The sequence below is a fragment of the Mesoplodon bidens genome (genome assembly GCF_964165515.1).
Source record: "Mesoplodon bidens genome assembly, chromosome: 9".
Taxonomy (NCBI): Eukaryota; Metazoa; Chordata; class Mammalia; order Artiodactyla; family Ziphiidae; genus Mesoplodon; species Mesoplodon bidens.
In genome coordinates this window covers 65427138-65448386 of record NC_138166.1, presented here as the reverse complement: position 1 = coordinate 65448386, position 21249 = coordinate 65427138, and the positions used below count along the sequence as shown (strand labels likewise).

Sequence of the window (21249 nt, the reverse complement as noted above, 5' to 3'; positions counted from 1 at the left end):
ACTTTTTTTTCTACACATAAATATGCTCAAGTCTCTCTCATCTTAAAGCTAAAACCAAACATCCTCTCATCAATGTATATGCCCTTTTAGGTAATGTCCCTCTTTCCCTGCACTATATTCACTCACCACTCAACTCCCTTCAACCTGCCTTCTGCCTACACCACTGCCCTGAAGTTGCTTTTGCTATTTTCACCAGATGCCCACACACTTTGCGGGCCTTGTATTTCCACGTGACATCATCCTCTATTAGTTCTGTCTTTGCGGCCTGTCCTTCATGGTCTCCTTCTAACTACCAGCTACCTCCATTTGACTATCCCACGGACACCCCAAATAATATATCTGAAGTTGAAACTGCCCCCAACACATTCCTCCTTATCATGCCTCTTCCTCCCTTCTCCCTTACCATCTACCACCCAGTCATTAAGTCCCACATATTCTATCTCCTAAATCTCATATCCAGCCTCCTCTTCACTTTCACAGGCCTTCATCCTTATGCCTGAATTACAGCATTGGCCTTCTAACTGGTGTTCCTGCTTGGAATCTCTGCCCTCGTCAATCCCTCCTATATTCCGATGCCAGAGTGATCTTTCTAAAACATTTGCCTGCTTAAACTCTCTCAGTTCCTCTCCATCACCTCCTGGTTAAATTCCAAATGCTCTGGACCCTGCTGCTTTTTCAGATTTATCTCTTGCTTTTCTACCACATGAACTATATACCAGAATACCTACTCTTTATACACACAGTATGCTCACGGTACCTCTGTGCTTTTCATCCGTTCTGTTGTTTTTGCCTAGAATATCTCCACTGTCTGAAGCCAGCTGCCCCTCAAAGTCCAGGTTAATTATCTCTGCCTCCTCCAGAAAAGATTTCCTGACCACCACCCTCCCTACAATACCTTTCTGCATACCTTCATCATTTTCTTTAGAATAAGCACTGTCCTCTAAGTAGACGACAGTTTTACTGTTATGTTTTAGGAATGGGCTTAATAGACCTCTAGCTCCTCTAACTATTCTGAAAGAAAGCCTTCAGATAAATTATATTTTAGAATAATCCCTCAAACCTTTAATTGGCTATACCCACAGTCCTGTATAGTACTCACTAAATCATTCATCACAAACACTTTATTCATAAGTTTCAATGCTTAAAATTAGACAGGCTATGATGCCTTAATGAGATTTATTTTCAAGGTCGAGGTGGACATTTGTTAACATTTGCTTTCAACATGTTAGAAATCACTGCTGCAAAGCTTCCTTCTCTAGAATGTTTAGGGCCTTGGTTGTATTCTTGATCATGCCCTAAATCACAACACTCTTTCTTTTTTTTAAAAGGAAAATCTCCAGTCCTCTGCCCATAGATATTTCCTACAAAACAGAAATGGAACATTCTTCTATTCAGGCACATTTACTGGTTAGCCTCCTCAGACATTATAAAGAAGCATGGTTAACCCCACCCACTACTAAAATAAATAGTTATAATTTACAACGTGGACTATCAGCGCCCTGTTAACACACCCCAAAACATCAGGCAGGTCATAAAAGTTGAGCCCTAGAGTCAGACAACTGGGGTTTGAATTTTAGCCGCTACTGACTGTGGGCAGGTGCCTTAGTCTCTCTGAACCCAGTCTTCTCTTCTACAACATGAAGAAAAAGTAGTATGTATGTCATAAGATAGTTGTAAGAATTAAATGCTATATTACATTAGAATTTTGAAATATTTAGAATGCCTAGCATTTCACACAATAAGTGTTTGCTCTTGAGATTATCATCACTGCTAGAAGGGATCATCTTAAATGTTTTTCTATCCAATACTTATCAAAATTTCAGTTAAAAGAATTGATATTTATGGAAGACTGCCTGCAATATATGTAGCCCATCCATTCCCTCAGATCACTTGGTCTTAATTCTGGCTATGTGTCAGAATTACCTACAGAGCTTTAAAAAAAGAGAAAGGAAGGAAGGAAGGAAGGAAGAAAGGAAGGGAGAGAGAGAGGGAGAGAGGGAGGGAGGGAGGGAGGGAGGAAGGAAGGAAGGAAGGGATAAAAAGCAAATTTCAGGGTTCCAGCGCACTCCTGAGATTCCAATCCAGTGGTCTGAATGATTCTGATACATAGGAGCTGGGCTGAAAGCCAAAGCTTGAGGAACGCTTCCTCGGGTAAGGCCCAGTCGTCACCGAGCTGTCTACCTGCACTGTGTTGGCTCACTTTAGAACTGCATTTACTGAACGGAGCCTGGAGCCAGCTATCTGCCTACCTTGAGAAACCTTACACCTTCACTAGCTCCCACAGTTATCTTTAGGACCCAGGGAAGAAAGTTCTCTTAGGTCTTAGTGCCAACCACGGCTCTGTTTTTTTTTTTTTTTTTTTTTAATAAACATTAGTCATGTAATTGATAGCATTTCACCTCTCTGCATTGGCTGCTAGCAAGTTCAGAACCATCTCTAGCAAGTGAGGAGAACCTTAAGGCCTGTATTTAATAAAGTAACTTTACCCTTCACTTTGTTTTTCCTTCTCTTCACCTTGATTTCTTCATTTTTCCCATTTTTAATATAGGTATTTTTGTAAGTCATCCCAAGGCTTTTTTTGTAACGAGGTAGGAGTAAGCTCTCCATCAGATTATGGACCCATGAAAGGCAAAGGTCAGGTCACTTTATCTGTCTCTGGCATCTTAGCATGAAAACATGCTTTGCAGGTGCTTGAGAAATGTTTTCTGAAGTTTTCTTTCTCCCCTATTGAACAGCATTGCATACCTTAGTCACTCAAGTTTATTTAATTAGTGAATCCACGAAATAGGATTTCTTGAATACAGAGCTGAAGGGCAGGAATGCTGATAATGCCAAGAGTATAGTTTATTCTCTCCTGTTTTTATTGCAAATATAAGATGGTTCCGCTACAAGATCAGGGTTTTGCGAACCAGTCTAAGAACCTCATCATCATCTACTTCGATGAGAACACAACCAACTGATAAATATATACTGATATACAAACCATTTGCGAGCAATGGATACTCAGGATATAGATCAAAAGCATTTACCTTTCATGTGTTAACTGATACATAAACTTTTCAACATACCAAGTCGAATCGTACTGACACAGATTTAAGGACCACACCATTCACATAGTTTATACCTGTCATATCATCATTATCCCAGTGACGTCGCTGCTCAGCCAGCTTTTGCATTCGTGTTCTGACTGAGAAGGCTGCAGTTCCTTCCAATCTTGAGTTTAGCCCTCTCCTCACTCCCAGCAGCGATGCCGGGGCGGCCACGGAATCACTGACACCAGCTGGCATTTGTGGCGCTTGTGGCTGCGCCTGAGGAGACATAGGACTTGGAGAACAAGGTTTTGCAGAAGCTGACGCAACCGGTTTTTCATTTTCCAAGTTAGAAACTTCTACTTCAGTGTTGTCAGAACAGCGTTTTTTTGATGGTGATGGTTTTGTGCAAGATTTCTCTAGATTAAAAAGGACAAAAAAATAAAAAATAAAAATTCTGTAATTCCTCACAGCATGAAAAACTTACAGTAGGTACAAATTAATAAAACACTGTCTCTCTGTTCCTTTAAATGATTTTACTCACAAGAAATACATAAAATTCTACTTTCTTTCGGTAACTTAGAAATCTGATATAAGAGATTTCTCTTTAAACAAACATATAATTTATGGTTTAAAAAACCTTAATGAAAAAAATCTTCAAATAACATCCTCAAGAGATATGCATAATATTCTATGTGGACTTAAGACACTAGGAAATAAAAAGTGCACACACACAGAATAAACAAATATTCTAAGGGATTTTAAAGATCATACAGCCCAATCACCACATTTTTAAATAAGAAAAATCAGGTCCAGAGAAATCAAGTTACCTGCTTAAAGTGACATAGCTGAGCTAAGGGTAGATACAAGCTTTCTGCTTTTAAAAACAATCTTTCATGAACAATAGTAAACAAGGGTAGAAGGGACCTGGCTTGAGGTTTAGGAGGCAGAGAACCAAAAAATGACTGAATTATCTGGTCAATACCAAACAAATTCACTGGCACAAGTGTTTAGCAACATTTTACATTTTAAACTTCCACGAACACCTAAAAAATAAATTTAAAAGTCCTAAAAGAAAAAGGAGCTATTCAAACACAAGGCATATAATTGTTACCCAAGAATGAGTTTTAATATATCTCCTGGAAAACTAATACTTTAAAAGGTAGGAATGTAAATTCCATAAGAGGTCAGTTTCATTGGCTGTCTAACCAAGTGTTCTTGTTCTGGTAGTAACCGAAGTATGATTAGTGGGAAGTTATGACTGCCCCCATAAACATCAATCTAATTAAATGTACAGCATGAAAATTTCCAGTCTTCTGCAACTCATTTAAGGGTATATTTTCAACGAACTTATCTAATCATTTTTTGGACGTGTTCCTATTTAACATGCTTCACTATCTGGAAGTAAAGAATTCTTCGAGTTTACATTACTTATAACAGTAAACCTTTCCATGTAAGCATCAAAACACAGTTCCAACCACTAGTTTTCAAGTACATAGTACTCAATATTTGATTGCATAAACCCATCAAAAGGCTGATCTTTCTCCCAGAGGCTATTCCATCTGTCTCCCAAAGACCTTGGTTCTTCTGCATGAACAATAAAATGCTTGGCGCTTATCTCCTTTTAAAAAATGCCAAGTTTACTTTTCCCCACAAAGTCTTTTACCTTCACCATCAGACAGGGGCTGCTGGTTATTTGCTTCTGAAAGCGGCTCCCTGACTCGCTTGGCGTGAATCGCAGACCTTGCTGCTGGGGTGGGCCGCTCAGCCATTTTCCTCTGAAGATTCTCGCGTCTGGCACGGGTTCGTTCAAGCAGTTTCTACGTATATCAGAGTGTTAAAACACAAGTTTCGTCAAAGGTTCAGAACACTTCAGGTATCTTCTAAAATCACTAATTGCCATCATGTACGATAACAGTTAAATACATTTCAAAAGTGAAATCCTAAGTAATTAAGTCAAGGTTCACCAAATGAACACCCCCATGTCAAAATTTAATTACAGACGTAATATGAACATTAAAGGGGGAATAAAATGTGTTAAGTTAGTTGTATGAGATTTTAAATGGCCACAAATTTTTTTCTGCTTCCATCAAAAGCTACTTGAATTGGGATGGCCTTATGATTCACCTTGACCATTAAAACGCAGCAGAAGTGATACTGTGTATGTGACTTCCAGTCCCAGGCCTCAAGAGGTCTTGCAGTTTCTCCTCTCACTCTCTTGGAACACTGCCTCCACAAGAAGAAGCCCAGGTTAAGCCTGCTAGACTCACGGCCCAGCTGACAGCCAGCAACAACCACCAGACCTGAGAGGAAGGTTATTTTAGACCATCCAGTCCCAGATAATTTGTATATCACAGCAGACTCCTATACGACTGCAGGGGACACCAGAAGTCCAGCCCAGCTGAGCCCAAATGCTAAGCCATTGGATCAGGGAAAATAACGTGGTGGTTGTTGTAACCACTATGGTAGGCAGAATAATGGTCCCCCAAAGTTGTTCATTGTCCTAATCCCATGAACCTGTGAATATGTTACCTTACATGGCAAAAGAGACTTTGCTGACGTGATTAAATGAATGACCTTGAGATGGAGAGATTATCCTGGATTTTCTGGGTGGGCCTCAAAAGGGCAATTGTCCTTATGGGGGAAGAGAGGCCCAGAAGCTCAGAGTCAGAGAAGATGTGACAAGGGAAGCAGAGGTCAGAGTGATGGACATTTTTTGGCCACGGGCCAAAAAACGCAGGCGGCCTCTATCAGCTGGAAAAGGCGAGGAAACAGATTCTCCCTAGAGCATCCAAAAGGAACACAATCCTGCTAACACTTTGATCTGAACCCAGCAAAACCTATCAGACTTCTGACCTACAGAAGATAATTAATATGTGTGATGTTAAGCCAGTAAATTTGTAATAATTTGTTGTAGCAGCAAAACTAATACAACCACTAAGATTTGGGGTGATGGCAAGAGATAACTGGCATAATAGTCCTTTGAAGACATAAGACACTTCCTAAGAGAAAAATAAATAAGCCTAAATAATCTTATGTTTTATTTAATTAAATATCAATATATAATAAAATAGTTTTAAGTTGAAATCTTAGCCATTCCATCGAATCGTGAATACTACTCTTTTCTAACCCCAATGTATGCTCCTAATTCGAATCAGTGTAGTATAGCAAACACAAGACCCTGTAAAACAATTCATTCTCTTTCAAATGAACACAACCAAAGGAGGCATGCAGATTACTGGCTGGAGTTTACAGACTGCCCTGCAAACACAGATATAGCAGTTAGTGCAGACTAAGGAATTAAACTCCATCTGACCTTTTTAGTTGCTTAATTAAAACAGAATAATAATTTTTTAAATCCTTCTGAGTATGCAAAAGAAGCATGAGCTAAATTTGGAAGAAGGCACAACTCTCTACTTAGGAATGATTTCTCATTGAAAGAAGTAACACTAAACCTAAATGCTATGTCACTGAAAGAGTAATTTATGAGCCAAATGCCTTCCAAAACACAAGACCTTCACCCTTTAAATAAAAGTCTTCAACAAACTCAAAAGTGATAGTATTACACAAATTCATATATGTCTGATAATTTCCCCCACAATAAAATATATCACTCCCAAGATACAAAACTAGACTAACTATATTCATTCATGGACACGCCCACATTCCATTCTGGTCAGTTAGAATACTTATGAGTCCGTATATCTTCGGTTACTATGAGTAATCGGTCACAGAAGAATGTGGTTTTGCCATTCAAATATACACAAGTGTTCTTTTGCTACATTAGATTCAAAAATTTCAAGATTAAAACATATTAAAGTAGATAAGCAAAAAATTTCCCTAATCTGTAAAATAAAACTAATAAGCACCAAAGACTATTAATGTAAAGAAATGATGTATCTAAAATACATAAACTCAAGTAAGTCTCCCTTCCTTATAAAAGTGTGACAGGAATTTAAGGGATCTTTTATTTATAAGGTACATTCCTTCAAATATCACACTTCCTTCTTCAAATAACAGAGGCATTAAAAAAAATAAAACACTGCAATTACTAACATAATCAGGAAGGTATTCCACATGGCTGAATCTAAGATAACTGAAGCATATAGTCCTAAAGCAATTTCTGCCCCATATCCCTCAAACTATTTCTGACAGAAATTTTTTCTAGGAGATACTACTGATTTTCTTGCCTTCTTAAACAAAGTAGACTCAATAACAATTAACTTATTATTTTCAAAATGCTGTAGCAGCATTCTTTCCCAGGTCATCACAGAGATTTCGCTTAGTTCTGGAAAATTAGAGAAACGCTATCTAAAACAGTGATAGCATGTATGTCTATTTATATCACAAGAAAAGATGCTTTATGTATTTTAATTGTAGCTTTTTCTCTTTTAAGGTTCCTACATAGAAAGCTCTGACTTGGCACACCTAGCTCTGGGTTTCTCTGTGCTAGTCTTGGAGTGGGATGACCATCACTCGTGAGCAGATCTTCACACTAAGAGGCTAATACTGATATCATGAGTAGTAAGTTGATGGTTTTAAATCCACCTAACAACAATTACAACAATCACTAATGCTTATACAGGACTTAATATAAAGTACTTTCAGTGTCGGCACGCACTAACTCATTTCATCTTCAAAATATGATTTGTTAAAATTCTGTTTTTACTACTGTTAAACAGATGAAGAAACTCGGGCAGGGGTTAAATAACAAGCCACAGGTCACACAGTTAAAAAGTGTCAAGGCAGGGACTTCCCTGGTGGCGCAGTGGTCAAAAATTCATCTGCCAATGCAGGGGACACGGGTTCAAGCCCTGGTCCAGGAAGATCCCATATGCCGCAGAGCAACTAAGCCCACGAACCACAACTACTGAGCCCACGAGCCACAACTACTAAGCCCGTGTGCCTAGAGCCTGTGCTCCGCAACAAGAGAAGCTACCACTGGCTGCAACTAGAGAAAGCCAGCGTGCAGCAAGAAAAGACCCAACATGGACAAAAATTTAAAAAAACAAACAAACAGTGGCAAGCCAAGATTCAGAACCAGGCTCCAGAGCCTGGACTCTTAACTACTTTGCTATAAACTATCTTTTGACTAAATCCAATTGCTCTTTTAAAGAACTTATCATCCGCAAAACTAACCAAATTCATACAATCAATATAACTTTTTTAATACTATCTGCTGATCATAATAATAAACGTGTGTCTTAACTGTTTGTTCATCCATAAATCAAGATGGATTCTTTATCTCCGGTTGGTCCATGAAGAACATTAGGAAGACATGGTCCTGTGGACCCTGTCTAGATGCTGATTCAAACAAACTGCAAAAACATGAGACACTTAAGGAAACCTGGACACTTACAGTGTTCAATGATATTAAGGAACTGCTGTTGATTTTTTAGGTGTGATAGTAGCATTATGATGTTTTTAAAGTCTTTATTGTTCAGTGATAAATACTTAAGTGCTTACATATAAAATTATATGATCTCTAGAATTTGCTTCCAAATAATTCAGAGGGAGGGATTAGAAGAGGATACAGTAAAACAGTATGGCCACGTGTTGCTGGGTGGTGGATGCATTATATTTGAAATCTTCTACAACAGAGAAAACAATATTGCTAAAATGTCCTAACAGTTACTGTTGTATATAATTATTTGCCTGTAAAATAATTTGCACTGAATGGCTCTCTTCCATATCAGTTCAGCAGAACATTATTGGATGTGCTTGATGTTAGGGAAACATCTCTCTGAATAGGAAACAACAGTCCTACTTCAAGACGCTTACATTCTAACAGAAAACATGTTCAACGGGTAAATAAATGCAAGTGAGATGGGTACTGTGAAAGGTGATCTCCCCTCTGAAGAAGGGGAATCAAACTGTGAGCTGCAGGTTGAAACAGAGCTTGCCAGGCAGAAGAGGCAGGGAGAGGAAGCGTGTGCCAGACAGCACTAGTGACAGCAGGGAAGAGAACCACTGCACAACAGCCTTGTCTGAGGAAACAAGAGTTTAGGATAGTTGTAGCCTTTCTCAACTAGAGTTAACAAGAGAATTAATCCCTAACACCCTGGCATTAATGTAATGAATTAACATCTCTCTTATGCCTGTAGGGTGGTCTGGTTAAGAATCACCCTTGGGAAAACTGAGAAAACAGTTCTCTCAAATAATTTTCCCTGTTCTATGGTTCTGATAAGGAACTCTCGTTGAGAAAGTCATTTTAACTGACTTCCATTTTTTTTTCAGACAAGGAACTGTACCAGTTAGTTTCACTGTGCAAAAATGTTATGAATGTTATAATTAAGCACCTAATCTTTGGAACCAATTCAAATTGTTCACTCATTACCAATTAAGGAAAAGATGTCAAAGCTGTTTATTCCAACTGCAACCGATCTAACTTTTTATAACATAAACCATACATATTTCTGAGCACACTCTAAAATGAAAAGTTTCTTTTAGAGAAAAGTTTCTTTCAACTGAGATTTGTACTAGCTTCAGAATAACATTTTAAAGTAAAACAAAGTACAATTTTCAGCCAACTTTCAAAATGCTTTGTCCTGTCAGTCACCTAGGAGAATGAAAATATTCAGAACACACAGGGCTAATATTTTAAGGAATCCTATTCTAAGTTGGAACATAATGTATCCTTTTTAACTTCAATGTAAGTGAAAAATATGTAGTGCACGACCAGCTCTATTCTTTAAAGCTAATACAAAAATGTGTTCAGGATTTTTCTGTTAGAATTAAGGTTAAGGTTAAGGTTAAGGTTAACGAATTGATGTGTTTTCCCCCAGAGATGATTGAGAATTTGTAAACAAAAATAAACACTGTTGTGTTTGAGCCCAAATAAACTCTAATTGTTGAAACTTTTAATATCTTAGGATTGTAAGTACATCTCAAAAAAAAAAAAGTATTACCACTCTCCATTCAATTTTTCAATCTAGTGCAGAGACATTTTTAGGCTCACTTTGCAACAACTGTTATTTTTTGAGCTGAAACTTGCACAACAACCTAAAAAATGAGGAACTGTCCTGGAAGAAAAGGGAGTGGAAATTCCTGAGTGTGTCAAAGTACCTTGCCAACAAGAAGCCAAAGCTAGACAAATAATCGACACAATAACGATGTAATTAATCCATATTTAATTTCCAAAGAACAAAAGATGAGTGAAGTATTGCTGTAATGGTAAGCCCCATAAACATACCCAAAAAGGTTTATTTCTTTACTATTTTTTTTAAACCGTGGGCTATTAATTTTGGTTTGTACGTATTCGGCTAACACTGTTTCCTTTCACTTTGTATCAATCTCAGGTATGAATCTTCTTTGCTAGTTAGCTGAGCAATAGAATCTGAAGGAACTATTGACTTTATAAGAACGGATGCAATGGTTTCAGGCACCGGCTTATTTTTACGTTTTGCTGTCACTTCGTTCACAGAATCCTTAAATGCACGGCTCCTCTGAGGGCCACACGAACCCTGCAAATCACATTCCATTCCATTTCCGGGCGGCGGCTGCACACACAGCACTGAGTCACTCGGACACCGGACTCCACCTTGCAAGTTACCCCGGCTTTTACTTCCAGCGGGATCTTTTGGTCAGGCCCCCACCTCACCCTCGCAAGGGACAGGGATCCACTCCAGAGAGGGATATAATAACCGGGGCTGACAGGAGGTTTTTTCACTACTGTTACTGAGGACAGACTCAAAGCTTTCCCCCACAGAGCTTCATCTACAGGATAAGAACAAGAAAACCGCAGAAGAACTGCAGCCGCAGAACATGGATAACCGGCGGCCCCCTCCTGGCTTCCCCAGTCCGACACCCGCACGCACCCTCTGCGCACGCGCGCGCACGCGCTCTCCGCCCGGTGGGTCCGAAGGTAGACAGAAGGTGGGAAGGGAGGGTGGGGGCCGAGAGGGGTCATGGCTGGCTCTGCCCGCAAGTTTTCTCACCTCGGTAAATGGGTCCATCGCCCCGGGCTTCGCGTGTCGATTGCGAGACGACCGAAACGGTGGTTCAAATTCGGAAAAAGAAAAGAAGTGAGTGCCGGCTCAGTGTGTCACTTGGAGAAAACAAGAAGTCCGGGGCAGGGGAACTCTTCCAACCTACTCTCTTCTTCCCCACAGCCTCCAGTGTCACGCTCGGCCTTCTGCTGCGGTTCAAATTTGAATTTCAGCGCCGGGAGCCGCGCGCATGCGCGCGGGGCGGGGCGGGGGCAGGACACGCCTCTCCCCGCACCGGCGCTGGATCACTTGGCCTTACCCGGGCTGGGAGGATCCCAAGGGTGGATTAGCCTTCTCAGTGATAGTCCACCCCTGGCGGCGGAGATGCGGAGGTAGGTGCTGCGCTCGGCCCTTCAACTGCCTCCCGGCTCGAAGCCCCACCCAAAACGCTCGCACACCCCAGCCTGTTTAAGCAGGTCCCTTCGCGCCTGTGCTTGGGCGTTTCCACTTTCCTTCATTCCTAAATTTAGGATTAAGGGCCCTTCTGTTTGAAATCCCACTGGACCATAGACCTGACATAGCTTTCTGTCCACCTGCCCGCCCGCCCCTACTTCACTCCAAGGGGGACTCAGGCTTGGCCTTCTTGAGGGCCAAGAAGGACACTTGCGGCTAATGACCAGTTAGCCACCTTGGGCACTGGCCTTTCTCATTGGGAAAATAAGGTTAACATTAACAGACCGTGTGTAAAGAGTTTATACACGAAACTCCTGTCGTTCCTTTTTATTTTAATCCCATCAAACTGCATTCAGTGTTAGAGCTGAGAAGCTACACACTTTAATCCTCCCTTTTACAGCTAAGAGAAGGGAGACCCTGAGACATTAAGTGATTGGTCCAGGAGAAATGAAAATCCCATTCTCAGCTCATAGTCTGCTTTCCACCGCTGACTCAAGCTGTAGTTCATGATTATTCTCTGTAGATTACTGAGAATTGTAAAGTACGTTTTATAGTTACTGTATCAGATTCATTTCTTATTTAGTAAGTCTGTACTAGGACTTGTTATAAAGACAACAAACAGGTTTGGACTTCTTCATCTGTAACACAGAGTAGATTGCTGAGTGACTGCCCAACGGCTGAACAGGCCAAAACTATTTCTCCCAAGTAAGAAGTTTCGGTGTATTTAATAATGTTTCCATCTTAGCAGTCAGTAAACATTACAAAAAGTATTTCACTAATAATATCTCTAATTTGAATTTTGGTGCTTTCCATATGTTGTAATGGAAAGAATTCTGAGTGTAGGATAAGAAGAAATTCCTTGAGTCTTGGCTCCACCAAGACCATGTGACCTTAGGCTTTAGGCAAATCATTTAACTCAGTATTTCTTAGACCTTTCTGTGGAGTCATAGTCTCCTTTGAAAGTACAATTAAAGCTGAAAAATGCCCACTCAATCACAAAATGTTTAAGATATGATTCCATGAAGTTCATGGTCACCAGGTTAGCCTCTTTGGTTCTTAGTTTACTCATCGGTAAACAGGAATAATCAGCTGCCCTGCTAGTCCTCAGAGTTGCTAGGAGGATCAGGTGAAAAATTAAAAGAGATCCAAAAGTGTTCTGTAATAAGTAATAAGCCCCTATCCAAGTGTTTGCTGTATCAAATTATTAATATTTAACTCAAAATATGCTATTTATGAACCAAAGAGAAAAGCCGCTTGAATTTTTTTCCAGTGCTGGACCAGAAAATGATGGGTGTATTGAGGAGTGCGGGTTCAGGAGGAAGTTTAGGCGACATTGGAAAATGAGTCAATAGAAATTTGTGAAGCCTTGCGCCTTCCGGCTTTGGCCTCTGTGAGCCTTAGATTCTTTATGACCAGATCCAAGTCAAGACTAAAAGAGATAAATACAGCAAGTCACTCAATATAACTACCCAAAACATTTAGTTTATCTTTCTTCGCAATACCCCTGTCTTTACCCTGATGATAATAGCAAACCACCACACAATAGCTGAAGTTCGTTAAACACCTACAATGTGCCCGAAGCTGTGCTAGAGACTCAAGTCTACTCTCTTAGAATACTGCAACTGTCTGCTAACAGTTCTCCCTATTTCCCTTCTTACCCTCTGATAGTTCACGCTTCAGTTTATAAGCTAGAATTACTTTTCTCCTCTTGAAAATTGTTATAAAATATTTCCACTTTACCAAAAAATTAATGAATGGAACAGATAACTGTGTTCCACCTAGCTTAAAAAATATGTAATTTTATAATTGAAGTCTCCTGTGTATTCCTCCTTAATCCCAATCCCCAGGGGTAAAACTATCCTGATTTTCATGTTTATCATTCCCATGAAATGTATGTACTTTTATTACATCTACATATATATCCATATCAATCTATAGTGTTTTACATACATTTTATTTTTATTGTAAGTAAAAATTTCTGCAGTTGGTTTCTTTTCTGAATATTCTCTTTATGAGATTCATCCTCACTAACAGGTATAGCTGCATTTTATTCATTCTCACTGCTGTATTCTATTGTATTAATATACTTATAATTTATGTATCCATTATCCTGTTAATGGACATTTAGCTCATTTCCAGTTTTTCATTCCAAAGACCCCATGATGCCATGAATATTTTTATGTCTCCTTATACATACATGCAAAACTTTCTCTAGAATAATATACCTAGGAATTAGAGGATCATTTCAATAAATATATTTCAATATTATTGCCAGATATTAAAAATAAATTGCTCTTCAAAAAAGATTGTAACAATTTATATTCCAGTCAGCTTTAAATGAGCATGCCTGCTACTCTAGTGCCTCCCTAGTACTTGGATACTTTTTGGATTCTGTCATTCTTGTTTGTATGCATTTATCCTATTACTAATGGAAGTGAACATTATTTCATGTGTTTATTGGCCTTTAAGTTTTCATTTTCTGTGAATTTCAAATTCATATCCTTTGCCCATTTTTCTGTGTGGTTGCTTTTTCTTATTGATTTGTAGGCTTTTGTTGTTTGTTTACTATTTTCCGGGAAAATAACTCTTTTTGGTTTTTTGGCTAGCAAATATCTTTTCCTGGTTTATGGTTTGTCTTTTCACTTTAGGATGTCTTGGGTGTACAGAAATGTTTCCTATTAATATAATTAAATATATGTATATTTTCCAGTAGGGTTTGTGCTTTTTATGTCTCAAGAAATCCTTCCCTTTCCCTATCCTGAGGTTGTAAATATATTCTCTCATATTTTCTTCTAAAAAGCATGGGTTTTTCATGGTTTTGTCTTTAAATTATCTGGATTGATCTTGTTTTTTGTTTGGATAACCAGATGTCTTAGCAGCAGTTATTTAATTGTCCATCCTTTCCCCACTGACCTTAATGCCACTTTTGTCATGTACCAACTTCTCCTATATATGTAGATCTATTTAGGAGCTCTTTATTCTGTTCTACTGGTTTATTTGTCTCTTCCTCACCCAATATCGAACTGTTTTCATTATGTGTTGATATCTGATAGGGCAAATTAAAAATTGATGTGGTTAATTTTGTCCCCTTATTCTTCCATATAAATTTTGGGGTCAGATTGTCAAGTACCACAAAGGAAAAAAAAATCCTCTTGAGATTTGTAATTGGAATCATACTGAATTTATCAAATAATTTGGAGGAAAATGACATCTTTGTGATATCAAGCCTTTCCATTCCTGAACATGGATATATCTTCATTAATTTAAGCCTTCTTTAATATTGTCCAAAAATGTTTATAATGTACTTCCATAAAGATCTTTAAACTCTTTAATTTGTTCCTATGTATCTTTTGTGTTGTTATTGCTTTTATAAGTGGTATCTTTTAAATTATATTTTAAAACTCTGTTATTGATATATAGGAACATGATTATTGCAAACCTATTGAGCAATCTTATTAGTTTTAACAATTTATTCATAGAGTGAGAGCTTTTTAAAATGTAAATTGTATGGTGTCAATTTCTTGTTTTGAGCCAGTTTATGTCTTCTGTTGCAATTAGAATAACATCCAAATTCTTTATCATACCTACAGGGCCCTACATGACTTAAACCTTGCCTGCCTCTCCTAGTATCCTAATATTCTCCAGATATCACAGTACTCTCCCTTCTTTTTCCCACTAGTCTCCAGCCTCATAGGACTTTTTTCTAGTCATAAAAATAGGCCAAATTTCTTCCTGCCTCAAGAACTTTCCATCCCCTGCATATTCGTAGATCTACCCATGGCTGGCTGCTCATTAACTGGGTCTAAGCTCAAATGTGCTATCTCCTCAAGAAGACTTGTCTGATCAGGTGGCCACACCCCTCCTCTCTACCCCCCAAGTCATGTTCTATCCCATTACTCTGTTATATTTTCCTCCTTGCATTTACCACTTACGTGGGATCATTTTATTTTTATTTTATTTTTTTGCTTTACGCGGGCCCCTCACTGTTGTGGCCTCTCCCGTTGCGGAGCACAGGCTCCGGACGCACAGGCTCAGCGGCCATGGCTCACGGGCCCAGACGCTCCACGGCATGTGGGATCTTCCCGGATCGGGGCACGAACCTGTGTCCCCTGCATCGGCAGGCGGACTCTCAACCACTGCGCCACCAGGGAAGCCCCGTGGGATCATTTTAGATATGTGTTTAAGTTTATCATCTACCTCTTCTACTAGACTGTAAGCGATGGAATGGCAGGGACTTGTTTTGTTGGTAATTGTATTCCTTTTTTAGAGATGAAGAAACTGAGATGCAAAGAGGCTAAGTAATTGCTCTAAGTCCATCACCTATAATTTGAACCAGATCTGCCTGACTTCAAATCCTGTTTATGATCTTGACATTTCAGTTAATTTATTTATTTTGATCACCAAAGACACAATAATGATCTAACTGTGCTCTTGAGCTATATCTAAAGTGCTGAATACATAGCAACCATGTTTTTCTCTTAAAATTGTTTAAAAAATTTTTTTTAACTACTAAGTTAGGAAGGAAAACAAATATATTATATTCATATGATTATTACCAGTTAGTTATACAGTTTGGCCTAACGATGATAGTATTCTGAAAGTCATCAAAAGTGTCTTCTCTAGTTATTCAAATAAAAACCACGATTTCTCAAGTTATTTAGGTAAAGACCACAGCTTATTATATTAATTTAAGAATAGAATCAAGGCTATGCGCTCTAGAGCCCACGAGCCACAACTACTGAGCCTGTGAGCCACAAGTACTGAAGCCCATGTGCCTAGAGCCCATGCTGTGCAACATGAGAAGCCACCGCAATGAGAAGCCTGCTGACTGCAATGAAGAGTAGCCCCCGCTCGCCGCAACTAGAGAAAGCCTGCTCAGCAACAAAGACCCAATGCAGCCAAAAATAAATAAATAATTTATTTATGTATTTATTTTTTAAAAAAGAATAGAATCAAGGCTCTGAAGAAGAGATAACTAGAGACTAAAGGTAGCCCAAGTAAATGAATATTTGCTCCTTCTAAGATCCTTTTCAACAAAGGAAATAGTAATCATGTTTTCACAGATAAAATTGATGGAGGGCTGAAAAACACAAAAAGTCAAAAACATTTACTTCAATAAGGACACTCCATATGTTATGTATGTACAGTTAATTTTTCAAAGTATATTCACACACATTCTCATTTCATTCACAAAATAAAACAATTACCTAAATATTCTTATTTTTACAGGACTCAAAAAGGCCAAGATCTAACCATAAGGCAGTGGCAAGAAGGACTAAGGTCAAGTTCTCTACTTCAGGTTATCTGGCTGCAGGGCCACTTCTTTTACACATTCATTATAATGAAGAAATAAGAACTATCAAAAGATGTTATATACATGTTACTAAAGGGCTATTTTATTTGTTACAGTATCTCCTATTAATGGTCACTAGCATCACATTTTAAAGGTTTTAAACAGTTTTGGTGGTCTTTAGCATCAGATTTTTTTCTTTTCTAAGTTAATCAATGAAAATGTTGCATATTCCAAAGTGAGGAAAAATAGATCGTGTGTGTGCTTTCTAACATATTGTATTGTTTCCAAAAACCAATGCAACTACAGTCATATTTCCTTTATTCAATAGAGTATTCTCAAAATGTATACAGCTCTAATCTCCTTTTTACTTTCTCAAGTGGTTAATACGGTATTAAGAGAATTCATATTTAAAGGACCATGGTAAATCCTTTCATAAAGACAATAATTCTTTTATGTACTTATCGCACTATAATTTACATATGCTATCTTTACTTTTCCATACCTAGATTTCTCAAAGCTATATTCACAGAACCTATTTTTTAATTTTTAGCAATCCCATATAAAAGAAAAGTAGCTCTTAAATATTAAAAAATAGCAGAAGTCAATGTTTCTTAAACATCAAAATCTCTTTATTGAACATCAAAAATAAATTCTTCTCCTTTTATTTTTTGGCCATGCGGCATGTGGGATCTTAGTTCCCCGACCAGGGGCCAGACCAGGGACCAAACCCGTGCCCGCTGCAGTGGAAAGGAAGAATCTTAACCACCGGACCTCCAGGGAAGTCCCAAAATCTTCCCCTTAAGTTTGAAACAAGAAGGTTCATTGTACTCCACTGACATCTGTCATGAACTTCTTTTTTTTTTTTTTTTTTTTTTTACTTTTTATTTTATATTGGAGTATAGCCGATTAACAATGTTGTGATAGTTTCAGATGCACAGCAAAGGGACTCGGCTATACATATGCATGTACCCATTCTCCCCCAAACTCCCCTCCCATCCAGGCTGCCACATAACATTGAGCAGAGTCCCCTGTGCTATATAGTAGGTCCACTGGTTATCCTTTTTTTTTTTAAGTTTATTTATTTATTTTTTTAATTAGTTTCTGCTTTATAACAAAGTGAATCAGTCATACATATACATCTGTTCCCACATCCCTTCCCTCATGCATCTCCCTCCCTCCCACCCTCCCCATCCCACCCCTCCAGGCGGTCACAAAGCACCGAGCTGATCTCCCTGTGCTCTGCGGCTGCTTCCCACTATCTATCTACCTTACGTTTGGTAGTGTATACACGTCCATGCCTCTCTTTCGCCTTGTCATGAACTTCTTTATCTTTCAAACACTTCAAAAATTTCTCTTCACCTACTCTTTCCAGACCTTGGTTCTTCCCCTGGCTCATTAGCCCTTCCAAATGTTGGCGTTCATGACATCTGCTTTCACTCTCTGCCCTGCTTCTCACAGCCTGACACCATCTGCATTCGTCAGCACCATTCATGCCTGGCAGGTACTAGGCCCTCAAGAAATGTTTGGTGATGAATTCTCAGTGACCACCGCCTCCTACGCTCTGACCTCACCATTCCGCAAACCTTCCAACTCTACTGACCTCCTCCTCTCTTCTGCTTGTCCACCACATATATGGCCACACTTGAACGCTAAACACAACCAGGAAGTGCTCCATCTCCAAGATTTCAAATCCCCAAACTGGCTTCTGATTGTAATCTAAAATTCTTATCTTTTCTCTACTGCTGCTCTCGCCTACTTAACCTGCAAGTCCCCTCTAACCCTAATCTTCAGTTTATTCTCCTTTCCCAACTTTTGGTCAAATTAAAAATGTCATAGTTCATTTGTAGCCATGCCTATGTATTAGCCCTGACTTCCCACCCTGCCCTTGTCTATGAGGCCACATGCTAAGTAGTTCATCTATTCTTAAAAGGTGGCCAAGCAAGTTAAAAAAAAGGTAGGAGCTGGCAGGGATCCCCTAATTCAGCCCCCTAAAATAGCAGATGAGGAACCAAGAAGATTGTGACTAGTCAGAGATTTCCAGAACCTGTCATTGGCCCTTCCCAGGTCTCTTCCCCAAACACGGCCCAATTTTGATCTTTTCTTGGGCTAGCAATAAGCAGTTCAATGCTCATGATGCTAGGCAGCTGCACCAAGGTGCAGCTCCCAGTCAGCCATGTGATCAGGGGGATAAACGATCAAAACCCATACAACCATTCTGTTTTTCATTTCCAGTACAGTACTCAATAAATTACATGAGATATTCATCATTTTATAATAAAATAGGCTTTGTGTTATTTTGCCCAACTGTAGCCTAATATAATTGTTCTAAGTATGTTTAAGCTAGGCTAGGCTAAGCTATAATGTTTGGTAGGTTAGGTGCGTTAAATGCTTTTTTGACTTAGGATGGGTTTATCGGGACATAACCCAATCATAAGTTGAAGAAGATGGTGTGTGTGTGTGTGTGTATAACTTTGTTGGCTCCTTTTCCTCTGCCCCAAACTAAGTAACTAAGAACTATAAATTCTACCCTGGGTGCTCTTGTCTATCTACACACACACCCCCAGATGATCTCATCAGTTCCACTGACTTAAAATACCATTTGTATAGGGCTTCCCTGGTGGCGCAGTGGTTGAGAGTCCGCCTGCCAATGCAGGGGACACGGGTTCGTGCCCCGGTCCGGGAAGATCCCACATGCCGCAGAGCGGCTGGGCCAGTGAGCCATGGCCACTGAGCCTGCGTGTCTGGAGCCTGTGCTCCGCGATGGGAGAGGCCACAACAGTGAGAGGCCTGCGTACTGCAAAAAACAAACAAACAAACAAAAAAAAAACATCTGTATACTGATGGTTCCCAAATTTATTTCTTTGGCATGATCTCTTCCTTGAACTCGGAACACTAATATCCAACCACCTATGTGAAATCTTGACTTGGACTTTTTTTTTTTTTTTTTTTTTTTTTCTTTTTGCGGTATGCGGGCCTCTCACTGTTGTGGCCTCTCCCGTTGCGGAGCACAGGCTCCAGACGCGCAGGCCCAGAGGCCATGGCTCACGGGCCCAGCCGCTCCGCGGCATATGGGATCCTCCCAGACCGGGGCACGAACCCGTATCCCCTGCATCGGCAGGCGGACTCTCAACCACTGCGCCACCAGGGAGGCCCTTGACTTGGACTTTTAACTGGTGTATTAAACTTAACAAATCCAAAATGGAATTTCCCCACTAAACCTATTCTTTCCCCAATCTTCTCCATTTCCATAAATGGCACCACTATCTACCCAGTTGCTCAAACCAAAAACCTAGGGGTCATATTCAGTTCTTTCTTCTTTTCCTCCTACTCTATCCACATACCCAACCTACCATCATCTCTGCCTCCAAATATATCTTTTACTTCTCTCCCTCTCTACAGCTTCCATTCCACTTTAAGCCATCATCACCCTCACTGGACCTACTGCAAGAGTCTCCTGTCTGGTTTCCCTGCTTCCACTCTCATCCTCTTATCCATCATTCTCAGAGCAGTCAATGCGATCTTTAAAGAAAAAAAAGCCATATTATGTCACTGCCCTGTTTTAGTGGCTTCTGATTGTACTTAGAAAAAAGTCCAAATTCCTTTCCTTAGCCCCTGCTACCTCTGAAATCTTTTCACTTTCCCCCAGCTCACTGGACTCCAACCACGCTGACCTTCACATAGCCCCAGGGTCAGGACAAGATCAATCCCATCCCAGGGCTTTTGCCTTTGCAATTCCCTCTACTTTGAATGCTTGTCTTCCCTGCCCAACCCCGCCCCAAATTTCTCATGGCTGACTCTTGCTTATCCTTCAAGTCTCAAAAGTCACTTCCTCAAGGAGGCTTTTCCTGACCCCTCCGTGCCCCAAGTCACCATCTCTAGTATACTTCTCTGATTTACTGTACTTCATAGCACCTATTTGTATCTATTACATCATTTATTTACTTGATTGTTATTTGTTTCTCCCACTATAAGTTCCAAGAGAGCTGGGACTCTATCTGATTTACTCACCCAGCATCCCTGATGTATGCGCACAGGGACTGCCTGATATATGTATATCATATTTACATATGTATGTATGCACTACCAGTAGTAACATAAATACTTAATAAACATCTGTGGAAGGAGTAAATTAATGCACATCTTCATTTCTTCAAAATGTAATTAAGATAGGGAATATTTTTGATGTCTGATTAATAAAAAATATCCTCCCCCCTCAGTCATTTACAATAAAACATCCTATCAAAAAAATATCACAGGGTTTCCCAGGGTTTTTGTGCTGTCCTGACTATTTTCAATGAGGTGAAAGGCGGAGGCAGTTTCACAAAGCATTCTTTTATTTGGCTTCCACTTCATGTTTTTCATTCTCCTGAAAAAGACATACTGAAAACATTCCATTCTCTCAATACAGACATCCCAAAAGCATTCAAACTGCACTGAAAAAAAAATTTTTAAAGCTACAGAAACCAACTTTCCCTGGCTCTTTTTTTCTTCCAGAGTCAAGGAACACTGTTTACAGCTGCCCTGAGGCTCCCTTTAATGCTTGTTA

At 39.4% G+C, this 21249-nt stretch overlaps 2 protein-coding genes across 7 annotated transcripts in view; one reads left to right on the top strand and one right to left on the bottom strand.

Annotated features, from left to right (window-relative positions):
- ANLN (anillin, actin binding protein) overlaps window positions 1–11050 on the bottom strand; it is a 54395-nt gene extending 43345 nt beyond the window's left edge. For all 3 annotated transcript variants that reach the window (XM_081244553.1, XM_081244555.1, XM_081244554.1), the window contains exons 1-3: window positions 10967–11050; window positions 4696–4849; window positions 3125–3448 (exon numbers count right to left, since the gene is read on the bottom strand). In XM_081244553.1, coding sequence (XP_081100679.1) covers window positions 3125–3448; window positions 4696–4849; window positions 10967–10984 — 496 coding nt within the window. In that variant the 5' untranslated portion in view covers window positions 10985–11050. The remainder of the gene's footprint in view (window positions 1–3124; window positions 3449–4695; window positions 4850–10966) is intronic.
- The window catches only part of MATCAP2 (microtubule associated tyrosine carboxypeptidase 2), a gene marked incomplete at its 5' end in the record, with an annotated part of 96218 nt that continues 85905 nt past the window's right edge, over window positions 10937–21249 (top strand). For 3 of the 4 annotated variants that reach the window (XM_081244569.1, XM_081244567.1, XM_081244568.1), the window contains one exon: window positions 11130–11349. In XM_081244569.1, coding sequence (XP_081100695.1) covers window positions 11208–11349 — 142 coding nt within the window. Of the gene's footprint in view, window positions 11054–11129; window positions 11350–16639; window positions 16710–21249 lie in introns of those variants that run through there. The other variant, XM_081244573.1, reaches the window with a different exon arrangement.